Genomic DNA, 21,831 nt, shown 5'->3' with positions numbered 1-21,831 from the left:
AAGATATATTAGACTGCCAAACTGAAGGTCTACAGAACTGTTGTGTTGGACCTCATCATTGTATGGCTGTGAAATTTAGACAGTATACCAGTTCCATGTCAGGGACTGAATTGCTGCCATTTGAATTGTCTTAAGTAGATTCTGAATATCATCTGGAAAGATAAGATACCAGAGACTGAGGTCCTTTCTCAAACTAAATTGTCAAGCATTCAAACTCCACTACACAGTGCAAATTCAATGGGGTGGCCTCATTGTTTGAATGCCAAATGTGTGCTTGCCAGACAGACTATTTTATGGAGAGCTTACACAAGACAAGTGTTCACAAAGTGGTCAGAGAAAATGATGCAAGAACAATCTCAGGGTCACTTAAGAACTTTAGAATTGACTGTATGACATGGGAGACACTGGCACAGGACTGTCTAGTATGGCACACCCTCATCAGAGTAGGTGCTGTGTTCCATGAGCAAAACAGAATTGTATTGGCTTAGAAAAAACAAGAGATGCACAAAGTTAAAGAATCCACTCCAATAGGAGTGCCCAACCTGTGACAGAAAATCTGAGCTTGTATTGGTCTGATCAGCCCCAATCAGACACTGTAACTCAATTCTAACATAGTAATGTCATTTTGAATGAAGGACAACAACCAACTGACATGATGCTTTACAGTCAAACTCTGTTTTGAGACTCTATTAAATCAAATAGAATTCCAAAGGAAAAAGAAAACAGTTCCATATAAATCTTTTATTTTTGTTATTTATCTAGCTATTGAAACAATTGAGATTGATATTATTTTGAAAATATCTTTTTAGTAACAAAATTAAAAAAAAAAACTAGTTGAATAAGTAAAATTAGGTAGGAAAGGGGGAAGAATTTGAAGTTAAAAATTGTTTTTAAATTGTTAGTCATCAAATATTTATTAAATTCTAGGCATTTAATGGGGATCCAGATACATTCCTTATGTTCAATGAGCTTATTTTTCTAATGGGGGAGACAATAAGTACATATAGAATATATGTACAGTATAAATTTAAAATGAATATAGATATGTATAAAGTTGTTAAATAGAACATAGTTAAGAAGGATGGCACTAGAGTTGAGGGGATCAGGAAAGACTCCATTGCAAAAGATGGTATTTAAGTTGAATCTTAAAGGAATAGAAAGACTCTTCTAAGATGGAGGTAAAAGTGTATTCCAAGGATATAGGCTAGCCAGTGTAAAGGCATGAAGACTAGAAATAGATTTGTCATGTGAGAGACAGAATATAGTGAATGATGGCACTGGACTTGGAATCAATCTTTTATTGATTATTTATGGATTTTTTTACTTAATGATTTCTGTTAAAATAATTTTGTAGTTATTTTTATATGGTTGTCTCATATCTTGATAAGTTAGTGGCTGACTTCTGAGTTTATTTTGCTGTTATAATAAATATTTTGCTATTAAATAAATAATAAAACATAAATATATTAAAAGTATAATAAAACATTTTGCTGTTTTTTTTTGATGTCTCCCTTAATTTTTGGTGGCAGCATATAGAAATGCTTTTTGTGGTTTTATATTCATAGAATCATAATATTTTAGTTAGAAGATGCCATCTAGTTAGTTCATCCCATGCATGAAAGGAATCTAATCACTGATTAGAATGTACTACCTACCTCCTAAATTAATCTTTCCACCCTCGAACAGTTCCAGTAATAAGAATTTCCTTCTGTCCTGAAACCTAAATTGGTGTCTACTTCATGCTCTTGGTGTTCTGCCTTTTGTAGCCAGAGAGAAAAAGCTCCTCTTTCATATGCCAGCTCTTCAGTTTCCTTTTCCTCTAAGTTAAACAGCCCCAGTTCCTGCAACTGGTCCTTAATTCAATTCAATAAAAATTTATTAAGTATCTATTAAGTACCAGGAAGTATGCTAAATGCTGGAGATACAAAAAGAGGCAGAAAACAATTTTTGCCCTCAGGAAATTAGAATCCCATAGGGGAGGCAACAAGCTAATAAATGTATGTGCAAGCTAAATGCAAGAATATTAGGAAATGATTAAATGAGGAAAAGCACTAGAATTAAGAGGGTTTAGGGAAGACTTCCTATAGAAGGTAGGATTTTAATTGGATTTAAAGGAAGACAAGAAGATTAATAAGAATGGTAGAGTAGAATTTTCCAAGGATGGAATTACTGTTCCTTTTCTGGATGTTCATTAAATATTTAACCATTCTAGAACTTTACTAGGAATCATCTTTTTATTTCATTTATGTATTGCTGCATTTTATTTTTGGGAAAGGTTTGAGTCTACAAATGGAAAGACTTCTTTCCATATGTGGGTGGGCTACTTTAATTTTTTCATGTCTTATTGGTCTTACAAATATATTTGAGACTGTCAAATGTGTGCTAAGAGATCACAAACTTTTTTTAACAATTGCTTTTAATGGAAAGTTTTCTAGCTTTTCTCCATTGTATATAATATTAACATGTTTTAAATAGATTATCAAAACAGTAGCGGAGCTTTTATTCCTTTAAAAAGTGTATTTTTGTCAAAAATTTTTATATTTAAAATTTTATTTACTTGATTTATTATTTAAAAATTTGTTTTTAAAATTTTTTTTACTTGATTTATTAAATTGTTTTATTTCTTGTATTATAAATGTGTTGTTGAGCTGTTTCAATTTCAATTCAATTCACAGAGAGCTGACTCTCTGTGACCACATTTGGGGTTTTTATGGCAAAGATTTTGGAGTGGTTTGCCTTTTTTTTTTCTCCTCCAACTCATTTTATAGATAAGGAACTGAGGTAAATGGGATAAATGACTTGCCTAACACCATACTGCTAGTAAGTATCTGAGGCTGGTTAAACTCAGGTCTTCTTGACTCTAAGGCTGGTTAGTTATCTCCTGTCACCAGGCTGCTTAGATTTTTATTATTTTTAATTTTTTTCTTTCAAAATAGCTCTTGGATTTATTTATCATATGTATGCTGCTTTTTAGTTATATTAATATTAGCTCTATTGTTTATTACTTTTTGTTGTATATGAAACACCGTTGAAACATTTTATTTTGTTTTTGTTTTAATGATTGTGACTTATTTTAAGTACAATATTTTGGCTCTGGCATGTTGATTGCTTAGATTTCTTTGTAGTGTATAGCTATGCTGACTTTTCACTGAATATTTACTAAGTGTCTTTCTTTTGTATAGCATATTAAATTGTGCTAGGTAGATAATTCTGGGCTCATGAAATATATTTTTTTTCTCTCAGAAAAAAATAAATTTAATTTTCAATTCTGAATTCTCTCTCTTTTCTTTCTACTAAGAAGGCAAGAAGAACAAAACCCATTACAAATATGTAGTCAAGCACAAAACAAATTATTTTATTAGATAGTCTTTATTTCTTCCTTTCATTTATGTAATGTTCCATTTAATTCTTTATTTTCCCTTATTTTCCTTGAGGAGCCTGAAATGACTCTAATTAATATTTATGGCTTGATATTTTTTATCTGCAGGATATTTTCCTTGCTCCCACAGTATAGTAAGTTTTATCTATATGTTTGACTTAGGTTTTTCCTTCTCAGGGTCCAGTGGATTCTCTTTCTACATGGTTGATAATTTTTGCTACTTCCTTAAACATAGTGTGCAGATTTTTTGGTTTTCCAGATTTTGTTAGATTGTCAATTATCCTAAAGTGGCTGTGTCTCAATCTTTCTTGAAGATCTGTTATTTAATGTCATGTATATTTAGGTTCAAGTGCATAGCACCACAGCAACAGTAGGATGTGTTAGAATGATACTGTTTCTCAGAGTTGAGCTCATTTTGGACACCCAGCATCATTTCAGTCACAAATGGCTGCCCTTGTTTCCACCTATCCACAGGATTGTGTTCTTGGTGGTAGCCTGGATAAGCAGTGGGTTATGTTCCTTGGATGAATGCCTGGAACTGCTTGGGGTCTGGGTTTTTTGATAGAGGGACTGCTCTGGCAGTTGTCATATAGTGGTTGTAAGGTCAAGAAATATAGATTACAGTCAAATAGGAGTGTGTCTTTAAAAATTAACTAGAAAGGCCTACTCAAGATTAAAGAAATTGAATTATGACTGACCAATATTAACAAGCTTGCTAGAACATTTCTTTTTTTGTCTTTTTAAAATAGTTTTTTTTTTTATTTTTTCAAAGTAGCAAAACCTTGTGTTCCAAATTTTTCTCTCTTTCTCCCCTCCTTCCCTCTCCCCTAGATAGATGGCAAACAATCCAGTATAGGTTAAACATGTGTTAAACATAGGTTAAACATATTTCCATATTTGTTATGCTGTAAAAGAAAAATCAGATCAAAAAGTGAAAGAAAAAAAAAACAAGAAAAATGCAAACAACAACAAAAAAAGGTAAAAATACTATACTTTGATCCATATTCAATTTCCATAGTTCTCCATCTGAATGTGGATGGCTCTCTCAGTTGCAAATCTATTGGAATTTCCTTGAATCACCTCATTATTGAAAAGAGTTAAATCCATCACAGTTGATCATCATATAATCTTGTTGTTGCTGTGTACAATGTTCTTTTGGTTTTACTCACTTCACTTAGCATCAGTTCATGTAAGTCTTTCTAGGCTTTGCTGAAATCAGCCTGCTTGTCATATCTTTTAGAGCAATAATATTCCATTACATTCATATACAATAACTTATCAGCCATTCCCAACTAATGGGCATCCACTCAGTTTCCATTTTACAGAAAGGACTGCTACAAACATTTTTTGCACACATGGATCCTTTTCCTTTTTTAATGCTCTCTTTGGGATTCAGATGTAATAGAGACAGAACTGGATCAAATGATATGCACAGTTTGATAACCCTTTGAGCATAGGAACATTTTTTTCTAACAGAACTGAATGAAATTTAAACTTGTTGTGTAACATAAGACAGACTTGGGAAAGTGGGGCCATAGACTTGTCACTTATGATTCATTCAGTCAATCATTGAACATTTATTTTTTTATTTATTTATTTTTATTATAGCTTTTTATTTACAAGTTATATACATGGGTAATTTTACAGCATTGACAATTGCCAAATCTTTTGTTCCAATTTTTCCCTTCCTTCCTCCCATCCCCTCCCCCCGATGGCAGGCACCAATACATGTTAAGTATGTTAAAGTATAAATTAAATACAATATAAGCATACATGTCCTAACAGTTGTTTTGCTGTACAAAAAGAATCGGGCTTTGAAATAGTATACAATTAGCCTGTGAAGGAAATAAAAAATGCGGGCGGACAAAAATATAGGAATTGGGAATTCTATGTAATGGTTCATAGTCATCTCCCAGAGTTCTTTCGCTGGGTGTAGCTGGTTCAATTCATTACTGCTCTATTGGAGCTGATTTGTTTCATCTCATTGTTGAAGAGAGCCATGTCTATCAGAATTGATCTTCATATAGTATTGTTGCTGAAGTATATAATGATCTGGTCCTGCTCATTTCACTCAGCATCAGTTCATGTAAGACTCTCCCAAGTCTTTCTGAAATCATCCTGTTGGTTATTTCTTACCGAACAATAATATTACATAATATTCATATACCACAGTTTATTCAGCCATTCTCCAATTGATGGGCATCCACTCAGTTTCCAGTTTCATTGAACATTTATTAAAACACCTCTTATGTGCTAGGCATTCCTATTTGCTAGACTTTGGGAATACAATATTTATGATTTATGATTTATGAATACTTAATGAAAGTAGTGACTTTCATTCCTTGTATTTGGGAATATAAACACAATGAATGAAATAGTCATAAGTTGAAAGGCCTCTTTCAGGTCATCTAGATTAATTTTCTTCTGTTATGATAAGACAGAGACCTAATCACTTAGTCAACGTTATACTAGTGGTAAGAGAATCTGAAGTTTGTATCCATGTTCTTTGATACCAAATCTAGAATTTTTTATCACTGCCCCCAGTAAAACTACATATTTTCTAATTCTTAAAATAATGCAGTCCTTTTCTGAGCTTTCTCTTTTGCAGTGTCCTTAATTTTCTGTTCAGCTGTTTTTCAGCTGAACATTTTCTTCTTATTCTTAAAAAAAGAATCTTTGAAGTTTAGCTTCTGTTCCTATCATGACTTATTTTTTTCCTGAGCTCTTTATATTCTCTTGGGTTATAAAAAGTCATGAGATTTTAAAAAATTACATTAGTGATTTTTCCTTGCCTCATTTTCTGTTTCAATTAATGATAGGAGAGGGGGTTCTTCTTTTTGTCATTTCCCTGTTTTATTTTTGGAGGGGCATATGAAGGCAGGCATATGAAGGCCCTTGGCTCCTTTTAAGATTCTCTTTACAAAGTCTGGCCTAGAAAGTGGTTGAATATGAATAATGCAATGCAATTTCTCCTAATCCTGAGGGTTATCACTTGAGATTTTCTTTTTCTGGTTCTTTTTTTTTTTTTGAATGAATAAATGAAAGATAAGGTATCTATTAAGTACTTTCTATTTATTTGTATCAAATGGCAGGGATACAAATAGAAAATAGAGAGATAGTGCAATCTCTGCTGTCCAGGAATTCACATTTTAACTGGAAAAAATAGCCCATAAAAAAACATTCAGCTGTATCTAAGGATGCTATAGTGGTTAGGCTAGTCAGGCCTAGAGATCTTTAAGCTACTTTTCAAATATGTCAAATGACAGTGCTGAGATATTGTTTGACATAGATCCAGAGCACATTATAAGGCCTGGTGATCTTCTATCTCAGTGGTCCTCAAAGTATAGTCCAAAGACTTGTTGGGGTCTCTGAAATCCTTTCAGAGGGTCTACAAATTCAAAATCATTTTTTATTTCTAATATAGTAAATAGATCTAAATATAACCCATGTGAACAAAAACTCTTTGAACAGATCCTCGATAATTTTTTTAACAACATGAAGATACTGAGAACAAAAGTTTGAGAACCACTGTAAATCTATCTTATTGAAAGGAACAGACTTTGGTAAACTCATCTAAATCTCCCATTTCTAAATGCTTCAGAATTTTTTTGTGTTTATTGTATATTGTCATTATATTAATTGTTTTTCTGGTTTTTCTCTCTTCATTTAGTAGGAATTCTTACAAGTCTTCCCCAGATTTCTCTGAAACCATCTGCTATGTCACAGTATAATAGTATTCTATCATATTCATGTATCATTACTTGTTCAGCCATTTCCTTATTAATGGATTATTCCCCACCCCCACCCCCACCCCAGTTTTTTGCCACCACAAAAAGAGCTATAAATACTTATAGTTTGTTTTGCTTAGACCTAATCCCTTTTTAAATATACTTTTTCTCTTTTGCCTTTTCTCTTATGTTTTTCTGTTGAGTGAAACATTTCTTTATCCAAATCTGAATGTATGTGTGTGTGTGTATGTATGTATGTGTATTCCTTCCTCCTTTCACCAGTTCAAATGAGAATAAAGTTTAGGTGTCAGCTGCTCTTACCACTCCTCTTTCCTTGTTTGTAGAGATCTCTACTCTAGATTGTGCAATGAAGTCTGGAGGACCTGAATTCAAATGTGGCCTCAGGTAGGCACTAGCTGTGTGACCCTGGATAAATCATTTAACTCTGTTTGCCTTAGTGCCTCATTTGTAAAATGAACTGGAGAAGGAAATGACAAATCACTACAGATCTTTGCTAAGAAAACCACAAAGAGAGTCACAAAGAGTCAGACACTATTAAGAACCACTACCTCCTCAAAATTCTTTGATGTTCTTGATCTCTTATTCTTTCAGGTGAATTTTGTTATGTTTTTTCTATCTTTTTTTTTTCCCCCCAAAGCCCTTGGGGTTGTGACTTGCTCAGGATCACACATCTAGGAAGTGTTAAGTGTCTGAGACCAGATTTGAATTCGGGTCCTCCTGACTTGAGGGCTGGTGCTCTATTTACTGCGTCACCTAGAGCTGCCCCTGTTATTATTTTTTCAAGCTCTACTATCTAATTTTTTGGTAGTTTTGTAACTTCTTATATTGACTTGGCCTACTCATAAGCAATGAATATTTCTCCAATTATTTATGTCTTTGTGTTTGTATATAATTCTTTGGTGTGTCTTGGCATGTAAAAACAAGTTATTTTGAAAGGCCTTTAACTTCCTGCTGGGTTTTGTTGATAAAATTTTGTAATGCTGATGATTTGTGGGATTATATTTTATATCTTAGAACTTTGCCGGTCATTAATTATTTGTACTAATTTTTTAGTTTAAGCTTTAGGGTTCTCTAAATTATCATGTCATTTGTAAAAATTGAATAGTTTTGTTTTCTCATCTAATATGTCTTATTCCTTCTATCTCTCTTCTTCTTTTTCTTTGCTATAGCTAGCATTTTTAGTACAATATTGAATAATTATTCTCAGATCACTAGTGGAGTTGGAGTTGTTAGAATACTCTTTATTCTCTAGTGCCCTCTAGATTCTCTCTTTAATTATCCAGTAATCTTTTTTCCTTTGAAGTTCATATAAACTTCTACCTCATTCCCCTTCTTTCCTCAATGACTTCCCTGTGTGGCTCATAGTTCTTCTCTGCTCTCTAATTCCTGCCCTCATACTAGGGGACTGCAATGTATTACTCTGCCTCAAACATATTAACTACTCAATTCTTCAACCTATTCAATTCCCACAGGTTACTCTTTTACCTGACTTTAGCCATACACTAAGGTGGTCATATCCTTGATTTTGCCTTTATTTATGAATGTATCGCCTGTGTTCAAGAATTCTGAAATCCCAATAGCTGAACATCATCTGTTGGCATTTCACTTCTCCCTGTGCCTTTCTTCCCTTATAAAACTTACTCTCTCTGTACTTTGATCTCCAATCCTGTGACTCTTTGCTTTTCTTCCATACTTCTTCCCTTGCACTAGCCACTCTCTCTTCTTATCTTAACCTCTTAATGAACTTGTTCATTTCCATAATCTTTCTTTTCTTGATTCCCTTCCCCCCTAATAATATCCTTGTTATTTTAACCAAACTTCAACTTTGGATCACTCCCACTGTTTTATGCCTTTGCTTCTACACTGTCTTGTTGAATAAAGTTGTAGAAAATCATATAACAGTTCTGATTGGGTTCACTACAAATTTATGTTACATCAACTCAACAGGGTCCTCACTGCTATTAGGCAATCCTATTATATTTCTTTTATGAACTTACTGTTCCCCTCTTCTCAAACTTCCCATGATTCCCCTTCTATTCTCTTAGCTAAGAACCTTGCCTCATATTTTACATGAAAAAATTGAGGATATTTGCTTTTAACTCCCTTTTTTCTCTTCATGTCATATCATTATGAGACCTTTTGCTATATTTGTTCCTTACTCCATTTTCACATGATGAAGTGTCTGTATTTTTTACTTAAGCTAACTTAATCTAGTAATCCTATCATATCTCGTTTCTTCCAATAGATGTTACATCTGTCATTCCTTTTTTTTCATTTATTTTAAGTTTCTTCCTGTCTACTGATTCAAAGTCATATTTGTGCAACATCTTCCTTGCTTCTTTAAATAGGTGGGACCTTTTTGGTGGGGGGAGGCAATTGGAGTTAAGTGACTTGCCCAGGTTCACACAGTGTCTGAAGTTGGATTTGAACTCAGGTTCTCCTGATTCAGGGCCAATGTTCTATCTATCGCACTGCCTAGCTGCCCCTTTTCTTACATTGAAAGGTGCGTGTTTAATCATGAATCTTCTGGGATTGACTTAGAACATTTTTTTGCTGAAAATACCTAAGTCAGGTTTTTCATCATATAGTATTTCTGTAATTGTAAACAATGTTTTCTTGGTCCTGTTTACTTTCCTTTGTATTAGTTCATGTAAGTCTCTCCAGGTTTTTTTAAAGCCATCCTTCTTGTTTTTTTTATGGCATAATAATATTTCATCATAATCAAATAACAGAGCCTGTTTAGCATTCCCCCATTGATGAGCATCTTCTCAATTTCCAATTCTTAGCTGCCACAAAAAGAGCTGCTATAAATATTTTTGAATACCTATTTCCCCTTCTTTTTTTGATGCCTTTGAGATAAAGAATAGCAATAGTATTACTTGATCAAAGGGTATGTAAAGTTTTATAATTCTTTGTTCAGAGCTCCAAATTATTCTGCAAAATGGTTGGATCAGTTCACAACTCCGTCAACTATGTATTAGAGTCCCAATTTTCCTACATTCCCTCCAACATTGATTGTTTTCCTTTTTTATCATATTAGCCAATCTGAATAGGTATGAGTTGATACCATAGAGGTCTTTTATTTGCATTTCTCTCATCAATAGTGACTTTCATATGATTAGGTGGTTTTGATTTCTTTGAAAACATTCTGTTCATATCCTTTGATCACTAATTAGGTAATGATTTGAATTTTTCTATATTTGATTCACTTTGCTGTATATTTGAGAAGTTAGGCCTTTACTAGAAATATTTGTTGCATAAATTTCCCCCTATTTTTCTGCTTTTCTTTTTAATTTTGTTAGCATTTTGTTTGTGTAAAACCTTTTTAATTTTATATCATCAAAATTAGCTATTATATACATTTTGCTATACTCTCTCCCTTTTTTTTTTGATTTTAAATTCTTCTTTATTTATAGATCTAGAAATAAATTATTCCATGCTCTTGTAATTTTCTTATGGTATTGCTGTTTATGTGTAAATGATGCATCCATTTTGATCTTATCTTGGTATATGATGTGATGAGATGTTGGTCCATGCCTACTTTCTGCCATATTGTTTTGGCAATTGTAGCAATTTTTGTCAAATAATGAATGTTTGTTCCAAAAACTTGGATCTTTGGGTTTATCATATTAGATTACTGTGGTCATTTACTGTAATGTAATGTGTACCTAATATATTCCAGTGATCCATCACTCTAATTCTTAGTACTCTTCCTTACATTTTAAGGAAGCATTTGTGAGTAATTTATTTATAATAGTATAAGCATGGGAAATCATATCTTCCAAATTACAAACTAAAAATGAAACTTTTGGAACATAGCATAAGTTTTGGTTGCAACCTGTATTTCCATCTAGCCATAGATGATGTCATTGGTGCTGTTACTCCTTCTAATAGATTGTTATCGTGTCTTTGAGTATTGCAGTGACTGAGAAAAAAAAGTTACATAAAGGTTTTTGAAGATGAATCTTCTCAAGTATAGGTTATTCTTGGATGACAAATAATTTAGTTTGTCACCAGAACTATATTTAAGACCTTTATAGCTTAGTAGGATTGCTTGAAAAATTTGTCTCTGCTGGCTTTGAATTATTGAAAATTCAAGGTTACTTCCATACCAAAATAAAGTGCCAGAATGGAATTTTTTTCATAGATTGCAAAATCATTCCACTGATAATTTGAAATTTGAATGGTAATTTTTTTCTTTCAATTATTTTTTTGAGGAATTGTTACCATTTTAAGTGACAAAGTATGTTCTTTAATATCTCAGGTGGTAGAGCAGAGGACTGTAGAATGTTCATTTGTGGGAATGCTTAAGTTTGCTGGTTTGATTGTGGCGTTGAGGGACTAATATTTTGGAGGCAGCTAGATGATTTAGTGAATAGAGTACTGGGCCTAGAGTCAAGAAAAGCTGAGTTTGAATCCAGCCTCAGACATTATTAGCTGTGTGATTATGGGCAGATACCCTAACTTTTCTTTGTCTTACTCCACTGGATATGGAAAACCACTTCAATATCTTTGTCAAGAAAGCCTATTGTTGAGGGAGTCATGAAGAATCAGGTAACACTAAATGACTAAACCACAACAACAAAGTGGTAAGGCAGTAAATATAAATATATTGGGTTGAGTTTGCTTATCATTATCATTTGTTTTTAGAAAAATTGTCACCAATTTGATACTCCAGGTAATCAATACCTGATTAATGCATGAATTAACCTGGGGGCCTGCACATTATTATTATTACTATTATTGTTGTTATTAGTAGCAAAGTAGTTGGGGTTAAGGGACATGCCCAGCTTCATACAAGTAAGTAAGTGTTAAGTGTCTGAGAGTAGATTTGAACTCAGGTTCTTCTGACTTCAGCCTAGTACTCTATTACTATATACCATTTAGCTGCCCACAGGGGCTTATAAATTAAAACAAACAAAAAACTTTGATAACTTTTTCCAATGTAACTGGTTTGAAATTTCTGTATTTTATACATTTTGAAATTATATTTTCTTCCTTCCTTCCGTCCTTCCTTCCTTCCGTCTGTCCATCCATCCTTTTTTCTTTCTTTTTTTTCCTGAGGCAATTGGGCCTAAGTCACTTAGGAATTTTTGTATGTCCCAAGATGGATAGAAACTAGCATTGCTATTTTATATAGGAAGAAAGACGCATAGTGGAATAGAAAGAGCAATTGAACTCAGGAAGTTTTAGGTTTAAACATTGGATTTCACCAGTCACTACTGTGTCACTACTAAACTATTTTTGGATTCTATTTCCTTATAGTTAAATGCAGATGATAATGTCTTCCCCATTTACCTCTCTGGGGTGTTCTCAAGAAGAATACTTCATAAACTGGAAAGTGCTTTTAATATGTGAATGAATGAATGAATGGAAAATCCCTTATTAAGGGTTTACAGTATGCCAAGCACTAAGTTAAGTGCTAGTGATAAAAAAAAGAAGACAAAAAGGAGTTTTTGCTTTCAAGGAATTCATATTTCAATGTCATGATAATATGAAAATAAAAATGTACATATAAGAGATTCACAGCAAAAGGAACTTAATCTTGGAGGGAAGGCATTAAATTATACATTCTTAATCTGGAGTCTAAGAATAGATTTCAGGAAATCTATCAATTTGAATGGGAGAAAAAAAGGTACTTTTTTTATTCTCATCAAACCTTAACTGAAATTTAGTATTTTCTTCAATTATGGCTTTTTTTAAAAAATCACATTATTTTGAAACAGACTCTATAAATTTCACCAGAGTGCTAAAAGGGTTCATGACAGGAAAAAGATTAACATATATTCAAGCATTGGAGGTGAATGAGTGGAAGGATTAGGAAAGGTGATCTGTTAAAAAAAAATAAAAACCATGTAATTTAAGGAGAATTTGAGAAAAGGACTAGCACATGGTGGATGGGCCTTCAGCGGCTAATTAAAAAACCCCACAGACTATCATACAAGTTGGTCAAAGCCATGGATTAATTGAAATCTGCATACTAGGAGGTGTAATAAGCATATTTACTGAAGTTGGAGTAAAAGAAAGATGTGTATAGTAACTTTAACAATAGATATTTAATAGTTGATTTTGCAACTGTTTTAATATTGTCTGCTTTATTTACATTGTTTTAGTCAGTGTGTATATTTTATTTCTGATTTGTTTTCTCTGTATCATTTTATTTATTTTCTTTATATATCTTTACATTTTTCATCTTTATAATTTGTTAGGACTTGTTATTGTTACCTTTTTATACAATCATTAATTCACCCCGTATGTGATGCTAGAGATATTTTTGTATTGCTATGTTTAACTACCCCCCTTCTGGTAGGATCATACATGGGTGCTAAACTCTAGTGGAAAAATGGAGTTAGAATTTGTGGGGTGTTTTTGTTTTTGGTGGGTTTTTTTTTGGCAAGTTTTGTAAATTTTATTGTAGAAGTCAGTACTTTCCAAAGAAACTGAACAAATTCACAGAATTCACAAATTCACAGCATTATATGTTAGAAAGCCAATTATCCTATAACCTCACCTGTTTTTGAATTATACCATCTTTTTCTTTCTTGATCAGTTTCATGAGTATAAAGTTATAGAATTAGAATTGTTTCAAGGACTATCTGATCTTTCTTTTATATATGAGAAAATCAATACCCAAAGATGAAGTAATTTACTCAGGGTTATAAAAGTAGCTGTCAGGGTTAGAACTTGTTCTTTCGTTCATTATATCTTATCTTATAGTTGTTAAATATGTTGTTTCTGTAATTACTATGATTTTGAATACTTTTTTCAGATAATTGTTGGTTGTTTATGCTGCTTCTTTTGAGAATTGTCTATTCCCATCCTTTAACCCTATTGAAGATTGAAGATTGGCTTTTTACGAGTCTTTTAAATGCATCAATAAAATATGGATGTTAGAACATACCAGAAATATTCAATGCAATAATTTTTTCTTGTCTGTAGATTTACTTACTCTACATACCTTGCTTTAACTTGTATTAAATTTATTTTTAAATGATCACATTTGTCTAAGAATTTTCCCTATTTAAAAGATGGTGATAAATATTGGAGGTGATGTGAAAATACTGGGACACTGTCTTCTTCATGTAGCCTTTCCTGATTTCTTTAGTTTCTTTCCTATTAAAACTACTTTTTTTTTTTTTGGGTATATATTCTATATGTGCTCATTTATTTACTATTTTTTCTGATTGAACTTAAGTTTTTTGAGGGTAAGGACTATTTCAGTTTTGATTTTGTATCCTCAGTGCCTGTCATATAAGGAACTTTATAATTGGTTGTTGATTGGGTTTTGCAAAAATACACAATTTTTGTTGAATCATGGAATTCTTTTTCAGTGATATTGAGTATTGGACTTATATATGGTACCTTGGCACTTATCTGTTTGGATCAAGAAGGGAGGAGCCAGGCTGGGCTGGTCTGGTCTGGCTTGGCTTGTTTCTCTGAAGCTGGAAGCCCTATTTGCCCCTTTGGGAAATTGAGTAGGAAGGGATGGTTAAGCTGATGACTGGAGATGTAGTCCTTATAGGAAAAAGGTACTCTCATTTTCTTTTTTTCATAATAATAGCTTTTACTTTTTCAAAATAGTTGCAAAAATAGTTTTCAACATCCCGGACACTCATTTTTGCCACCATTGTGCTTTCTGGAACCAATTAACAATGAGTACCAAAGTACCACTATTAATTGTTTCAGTTAAATTCAATGTGCTAAACATGTATTGAATTTCTATTATGTGTCAGGTACTATGCTAAGTGTTGGGGATACAAAAAGAAGCAAAAGACACTTTTGCTCTCATGCAATCTAATGGACAGTAGAAGAGAGAAAGACACCATGCAAACATGCAAAGCAAGGTATATACAGGATAAATGGTAAATAATTAACAGAGGAAAGGCCATGGAATTGAGAGGGGTTGATTTCCTATAAAAGGTGGAATTTTAATTGGGGCTTAAAGAAATCTACATTTTTGTTTTATGAAATGAGTTCAAACTTGGTCTTAGACATTATATGACTCTGGGCAAGTCACTTTACCTCTTTCTGCCTCAGTTTTCTTGTCTGTAAAATGGGGATAATAATAGCACTCACTTAACTGGGATGTTGTGAGGACCAACTCAGATATTTGAACACCACTTAGTACAGTGCTTGACACAAAGTAACTGCTTTTAATAAATGCTTATTTTCTTACTTCCTACCAGTGGTTTTTGATTATTGGCTTTGTAGTATAATTTCAGACTTGTGCAAGTAAATCATTCTTCCTTTTCCCCACTCCCTATTATTTTCCTTTACAATCTAAACTGTTCTTTCATGTAAATTTTATCTTATCATAGAAGGTAAGCCTACTGGTATTCTGGTTAGCATATCATTAAACATAGATTAATCCAAGTAATATTCATCTTTCATCATCTGACTTCCCACTCTGAAGAAATCTTCCTCCACTTCTCTTCATTGGTGACTCCTGTGTCTGGACTACTATTTTAGAGGACAAATGCCTCACTTTAGCCAGGACTCAACTTCTCATACTTTTCTTCTTCCTTACCTTAGGATTACCCCACCCAGGTCTTCTTTATGTGTTCCCTTTCTCTGTAAGCTATTTCAGGCTAAGAGACATTCAGTTTTATTTGTTATATTAGCATGCACAGTGCCTGACATATAGTAAGTGCTTATTAAGTGTTTTGTCTGTCTTGTATTATCATTTTTTATCAAATTAGCATGACTCAAACATAATCATGGAGTCTCCAATTATTCTTTTAATTCTGTAATGATTATTTTATGATTATATTTATATAAGTTCTGTGTGGGTTCAAGATATTTTTGTCATTTTGTCAAATGGTGTTTATTTTGTGAGCTTTTGATTTTTATTAATGAGATATTAAAAAGTTTGATGTTAAGGTTATTTTGTATTCTGATATTTTACTAATTGTTTTTCTCAAGTTGTTATCTTAATTTCTTTGGAGAAAGTAGAGTTCTTAGTCATCTATTATACTATATATACATAGATAATATAGTTTCCTCCGTGATTATACTTGCCCTTGAATTTCCTGTTGCTTCAGTAAGAATTTTCTCCTCGTTGGCCAGAATTGTGTCCAAAATCATAGCTTGTATTATTATGTCTTCTATTTTTAGATTTTCCAAATCTGCCTTTTTCTTCTGATTCCTTATTTTCATTTGACAGTAATGATTAGAAGCCCACTTAAGTTTTCATTTATGCATAGAACATTATAATACTTAGACCAATGCTTTTCTCTCATTTCTAAAATATATAGAGATGACTCAAATTTATAAGCATTCAAGCCATTCTCCAGTTGATAAATGGTCAAAGACATTTTGACAATTTTCAGATGAAGAAATTGAAAGCATTTCTAGTCATGTGAAAAGATGCTCTAAATCATCATTGATCTAGAGAAATACAAATTAAGACAACTCTGAGATGACACTACCCACCTCTGAGATTGTAAGATGACAAGAAAAGATAATGACAAATGTTGGAGGGGATGTGGGAAAACTGGGACACTGATGCATTGTTGATGGAATTGTGAACTTATCCAGCCTTTCTGGAGAACAATTTGGAACTTTGCTCAAAAGGTTATCAAATTCTGCATACTCTTTGATCCAGCAGTGTTACTACTGGGCTTATATCTCAAAGAAATCTTAAAGGAGGGAAAGGGACCCACAAGAACAAAAATGTTTGTGGCAGCCCTCTTTGTAGTGGCAAGGAACTAGAAACTGAGTAGATGCCCATCAGTTGGAGAATGGCTAAATAAATTATGGTATATGAATGTTATGGAATATTGTTGTTTTATAAGAAATGATCAGGAAGATGATTTTAGAGAGGCCTGGAGAGACTTACACGAATTGATGCTAAGTGAAATGAGCAGAACCAGGAAATCATTGTACATGGCAATAACAAGATTATAAGACGATCAATTCTGATGAATGTACCTCTTCTCAACAATGAGATAATTCAGGCCAGTTCTGCTAATCTTCTGATGATGAGATCCATCTATACCCAGAGAGAGAGGACTGTGGGAACTGAGTGTGGATCACAACATAGCATTTTTCACTTCTTTTGTTGTTTTCTTGAATTATATTTTCTTATTTTTCCTTTTTGATCTGCTTCTTCTTGTGTAGCAAGTTAATTGTATAAGTACATATGCCTATATTGGATTTACAGCTATTTCTACCATGTTTAACACATATTGGATTACTTGCCATCTAGAAGAGAGGGTAAGAGAAACAGGGAGGGGGAAATTTGAATACAAGATTTTGTAAGGATCAATGGTGAAAAATTATCCTTGCATATTTTTGAAAATAAAAAGCTTCAATAAAAATAAATCAATAAATAAAACACCTGAAGTGTTCTGAACTAGGAGGGGAAAAGAGAAAGGCAACACTGAACCTGAGCTTTATGCATTTCCTGCTTTTTGCCACACATCCCTACCTCTGATGTTGTTATAGCTACTTGAAAATCATTGCAAACTTTGTTACCTTGGGAAACAACAGAGAGGCAAGGGCCCAGACTCTTGCTGACACTGACTTATCTGAATTCTTTATCTCATTTTAAAATTTCCCAGTAAAAGCAGATTCTATCTTGAAACTGTCATTGATCTCTCGTGATCAACCCATAGACATGCTACATTGACATACTTACAATAAACTCTTTTAAATAAAAAAGAACAATGCTTTCTACATTCCTTTTGGTGATGTAATTTAATTACTAGGTGCATCTTCGATTTCACCATCATGTGAAATTGTTTTAAGTCTTTCACTCCTTATGTTTTGTTGGTTTCCAGATCCTATTAATAGCATCTACTTTGGCAGTGTTCTAGCTTTTCTTTATGGTCTGTTATCAGTTTTGTTGTTTCTATTTCCACATCTCTGTATAAATCCCTTTTCATAATTCTTATCAGGGTTGTTGTGAAAATTAAATGAAATGATAATTGTAAAGCATTTAACACAGTACCCAGCACATAGTAAGTACTATTTAAATGTTAATTATTATTATCGGTAGTAAACATTTAGGACATGTTTGTTAAATGATTAAACTTAAATTCTAATGAAAGAGACCACAAACAAGATATATGAAATATGTGTGAGATAATTTCGGGATGAAGGCATTAGCAGTTGTGTGAATGAGGAAAGGCTTCATTCTAATGATGGGACTTTTGCTGAGTTGTAAAGGAAATTAGAAATTTTAAGATACAGATTGAGGTGGGCATGCATTTCACTCATAGGACTAGGAAGTTTTTGCAAAGGCAGGAAATCTGGAGATATAGTGTTATGTTGGAATATTAAGGAAATAAGAAGGCCAGTGTGGATGGATTGGAGATGTTATGAAGGAGATGTGTTTTAAGGTTGAAAAGGGAGGTTGGGGCCAAATTGTGACAAACTTTAAATATAAAGCAGAAAAGTTTATATTTCCTTCAAGAAATATTAGACCAATAGAATTAATAGTCTGAAAGTAGCATGATAAGATTTGTACTTCTTGAAAATCATTTTGGCAGCTCCAAAATTGTAATATGGATTGGAATGGGGAACATATTAGAATCAGAGAAATTAGGAATCTCTTTTTGAGTCTAGTAGTGATACAGTGAGGGCCAGAAGTAGGATGGTGGTTATTTGAATGAAGAGAAATCTGTGGTTAAGAAATATTGTATATCATGTATATAGATATCTATAACTCTGTAATCATGTACATATATAATTATATACTTTCATATGTATCTAAAAAGTATGAAATGGAAATTTATGGTTTTATATGGAATCCTCTTTTATATTGTGTTGTATACATGTAAATGTTTTTCTTTTTGTCTTTAAGTTCAAAATAAATGTTTTTAAAATAATTACATTAAAATATTTTAAATTACTCTTGAACAGAGACATGCAAATGAAATCAACTCTGAGGTATCAACTCATGCTTATTAGATTACTTAATATGGCAGAATAGGAAAAGGACAAATGCTGAAACTCCAATTGGAAATGTCTGAAAATTTGTTCAAGAAGTAAGATTGGACATCAGCATAAGCATTGAGACTATATATACATATATATATATACACATATATATGTATATATAAAATATCAATTGAGAAATGATACACAGTTATACAAATAATAAAGTGTTAGAATGGCCGTAATTTTCTCCCCATGAGAGAAATATTAGCAGTGACTTAAGAAAACTCAAGAGTTTTCACTTTCAATATTTCAAGAAGAAAGTTACTTTAAAATAACTTTACATTAAACTGAGTGAATTAATAATATTACTTGAGTTTTGCTTGAGCTCTTATTTGTGTTTCTTTTACAGGTTATATTTTAAGTGTTGTGCTCCTTACTTTACCTAGACAACATCTGGTTCAGCTTTACTTATATTTTCTTACTGCATTATTGCTTTATGCCGGCCATCAGATCTCTAGGTAAGAAATCATTAACATCTTTAATATATAGCTTGAATTTTTGAAGTTTATTTATGGTAATTATCTACATTAACCTGAAGCAAATATTTATGATTTAATTTGTGTTGGAACTCAACAACTTGTTTGTTGGAATAAATATAAATATTTTTGGGGGAGTGTGTAAAAAAGTGGGCGTTAGACACACACATACACACAGAGAAAGAGAGAGAAGAAGAGAATTACTTTCTAAAGGAAAAATAGTATGCAAAGTTAATACTTAAAATTATGCTCAAATTTTATTCCTATTTTATGTTAAAGTATTATTACTACTTTGTAAGGAAGCAGTAAGTGGGTAAAAAGAGCACTAATTCAGGAATCAAACTTGCAACCTTTGAAACCTTGAGTGATTATTTAACCATGCTGGCTCCAAGAAATTTGTGTTTGTAAAATGAATTAGGTTGGAATGGATCTGTTTATTCTAGCTTTAAATTTATGACCCTTTAAATCTTTTTTTTTTTTTTTTTGCAAGACAATTGGGGTTAAATGGCTTGCTCAGAGTCAAACAATTAATAAATGTTAAGTGGCTGGGGTCAGATTTGACCTCAGGTTCTTCTAACTCCAATATTGTGCTCTATCCACCGTGAAGTTTAGCTGTCCCCCTTCTTTGCCTCCAAACCATCTTAATAAAATAAGTTTACTTGTATAAAACAGATAATGTTCTAATAATTATAGAAATATTGGGGACCTTTTTGCTTCTTCATAAAGGGCATTACTTAGACAAGTTATGTATAAAAACTTAAGAGAACTCTTATTTTCCCATTTTTCTGTATCACTCAGAATAAATTCATTTTGAATTCTATAGCAGTCTCTGTATGTGTGTGTGTGTGTGTATATATATTCCTTTGTGGAATGACTGCTTGATATATTCCACTTAATCATAATACTATTGTTTCATAATTAAATCGAATCTATTTATAGATTATACTATAAAATGTTGAAGCATCTAGAAAGAATGTCTATTTGGACTTAGAGAAAGGAGTTATTGCCTATCAGTAAATATTAGTTTTCTGTTTTATAAGTTAAGGATTATTTTTATGCTAAAATGTTTCATGGGTTTTATTGGCCAGAGAATTCATCACTTAGTGGCCAGCCTATTGGTTATAAAATTCTCCATACTTAGAACTAAACTGATCCTTTAATCTTTGGAACTATTCTTGAAAGTTATTATAAAATCTATCAGAGTTTGTGTTCTGTAAAAAAAATTCAGCTCATTATTTTATTTTATTTTTTTTTTAATTTTTATTTAATAATTACTTTATATTGACAGAATCCATGTCAGGGTAATTTTTTTACAACATTATCCCTTGCACTCATTTCTGTTCCGATTTTTCCCCTCCCTCTTTCCACCCCCTCCCCTAAATGGCAAGCAGTCCTACATATGTTGGATATGTTGCAGTATATCCTAGATACAATATATGTTTGCAGAACCGAACAGTTCTCTTGTTGCACAGGGAGAATTGAATTCAGAAGGTATAAATAACCCGGGAAGAAAAACAAAAATGCAAATAGTTCACATTCATTTCCCAGTGTTCTTTCTTTGGATGTAGCTGCTTCTGTCCGTCATTTATCAATTGAAACTCAGGTCTCTTTGTCAAAGAAATCCACTTCCATCAAAATATGTCCTCATACAATATCGTTGTCGAAGTGTATAATGATCTCCTGGTTCTGCTCATTTCACTTAGCATCAGTTCATGTAAGTCTCTCCAAACCTCTCTGTATTCATCCTGCTGGTCATTTCTTACAGAACAATAATATTCCATAACATTCATATACCACAATTTACCCAGCCATTCTCCAATTGATGGGCATCCATTCATTTTCCAGTTTCTAGCCACTACAAATAGGGCTGCTACAAACATTTTGGCACATACAGGTCCCTTTCCCTTCTTTAGTATTTCTTTGGGATATAAGCCCAATAGAAACACTGCTGGGTCAAAGGGTATGCACAATTTGATAACTTTTTGGAGATTGCTCTCCAGAATGGTTGGATTCGTTCACAACTCCACCAACAATGCATTAGTGTCCCAGTTTTCCCGCATCCCCTCCAACATTCATCATTATTTTTTCCTGTCATCTTAGCCAATCTGACAGGTGTGTAGTGGTATCTCAGAGTTGTCTTAATTTGCATTTCTCTGATCAATAATGATTTGGAACACTCTTTCATATGAGTGGTAATAGTTTCAATTTCATCCTCTGAAAATTGTCTGTTCATATCCTTTGACCATTTATCAATTGGAGAATGGCTTGATTTCTTATAAATTTG

General features: G+C 32.6%; 1 protein-coding gene across 2 annotated transcripts in view; it reads left to right on the top strand.

Moving 5' to 3' along the window:
* Positions 1-21,831, top strand: part of RNF145 (ring finger protein 145) — a 95,830-nt gene that overhangs the window by 24,843 nt on the left and 49,156 nt on the right. For both annotated transcript variants that reach the window (XM_051978811.1, XM_051978812.1), the window contains exon 3: positions 19,421-19,529. In XM_051978811.1, coding sequence (XP_051834771.1) covers positions 19,421-19,529 — 109 coding nt within the window. The remainder of the gene's footprint in view (positions 1-19,420; positions 19,530-21,831) is intronic.

This window comes from Antechinus flavipes, chromosome 2, assembly GCF_016432865.1.
Source record: "Antechinus flavipes isolate AdamAnt ecotype Samford, QLD, Australia chromosome 2, AdamAnt_v2, whole genome shotgun sequence".
Lineage (NCBI taxonomy): Eukaryota > Metazoa > Chordata > Mammalia > Dasyuromorphia > Dasyuridae > Antechinus > Antechinus flavipes.
This window is presented reverse-complemented; position numbering and strand designations above follow the sequence as displayed.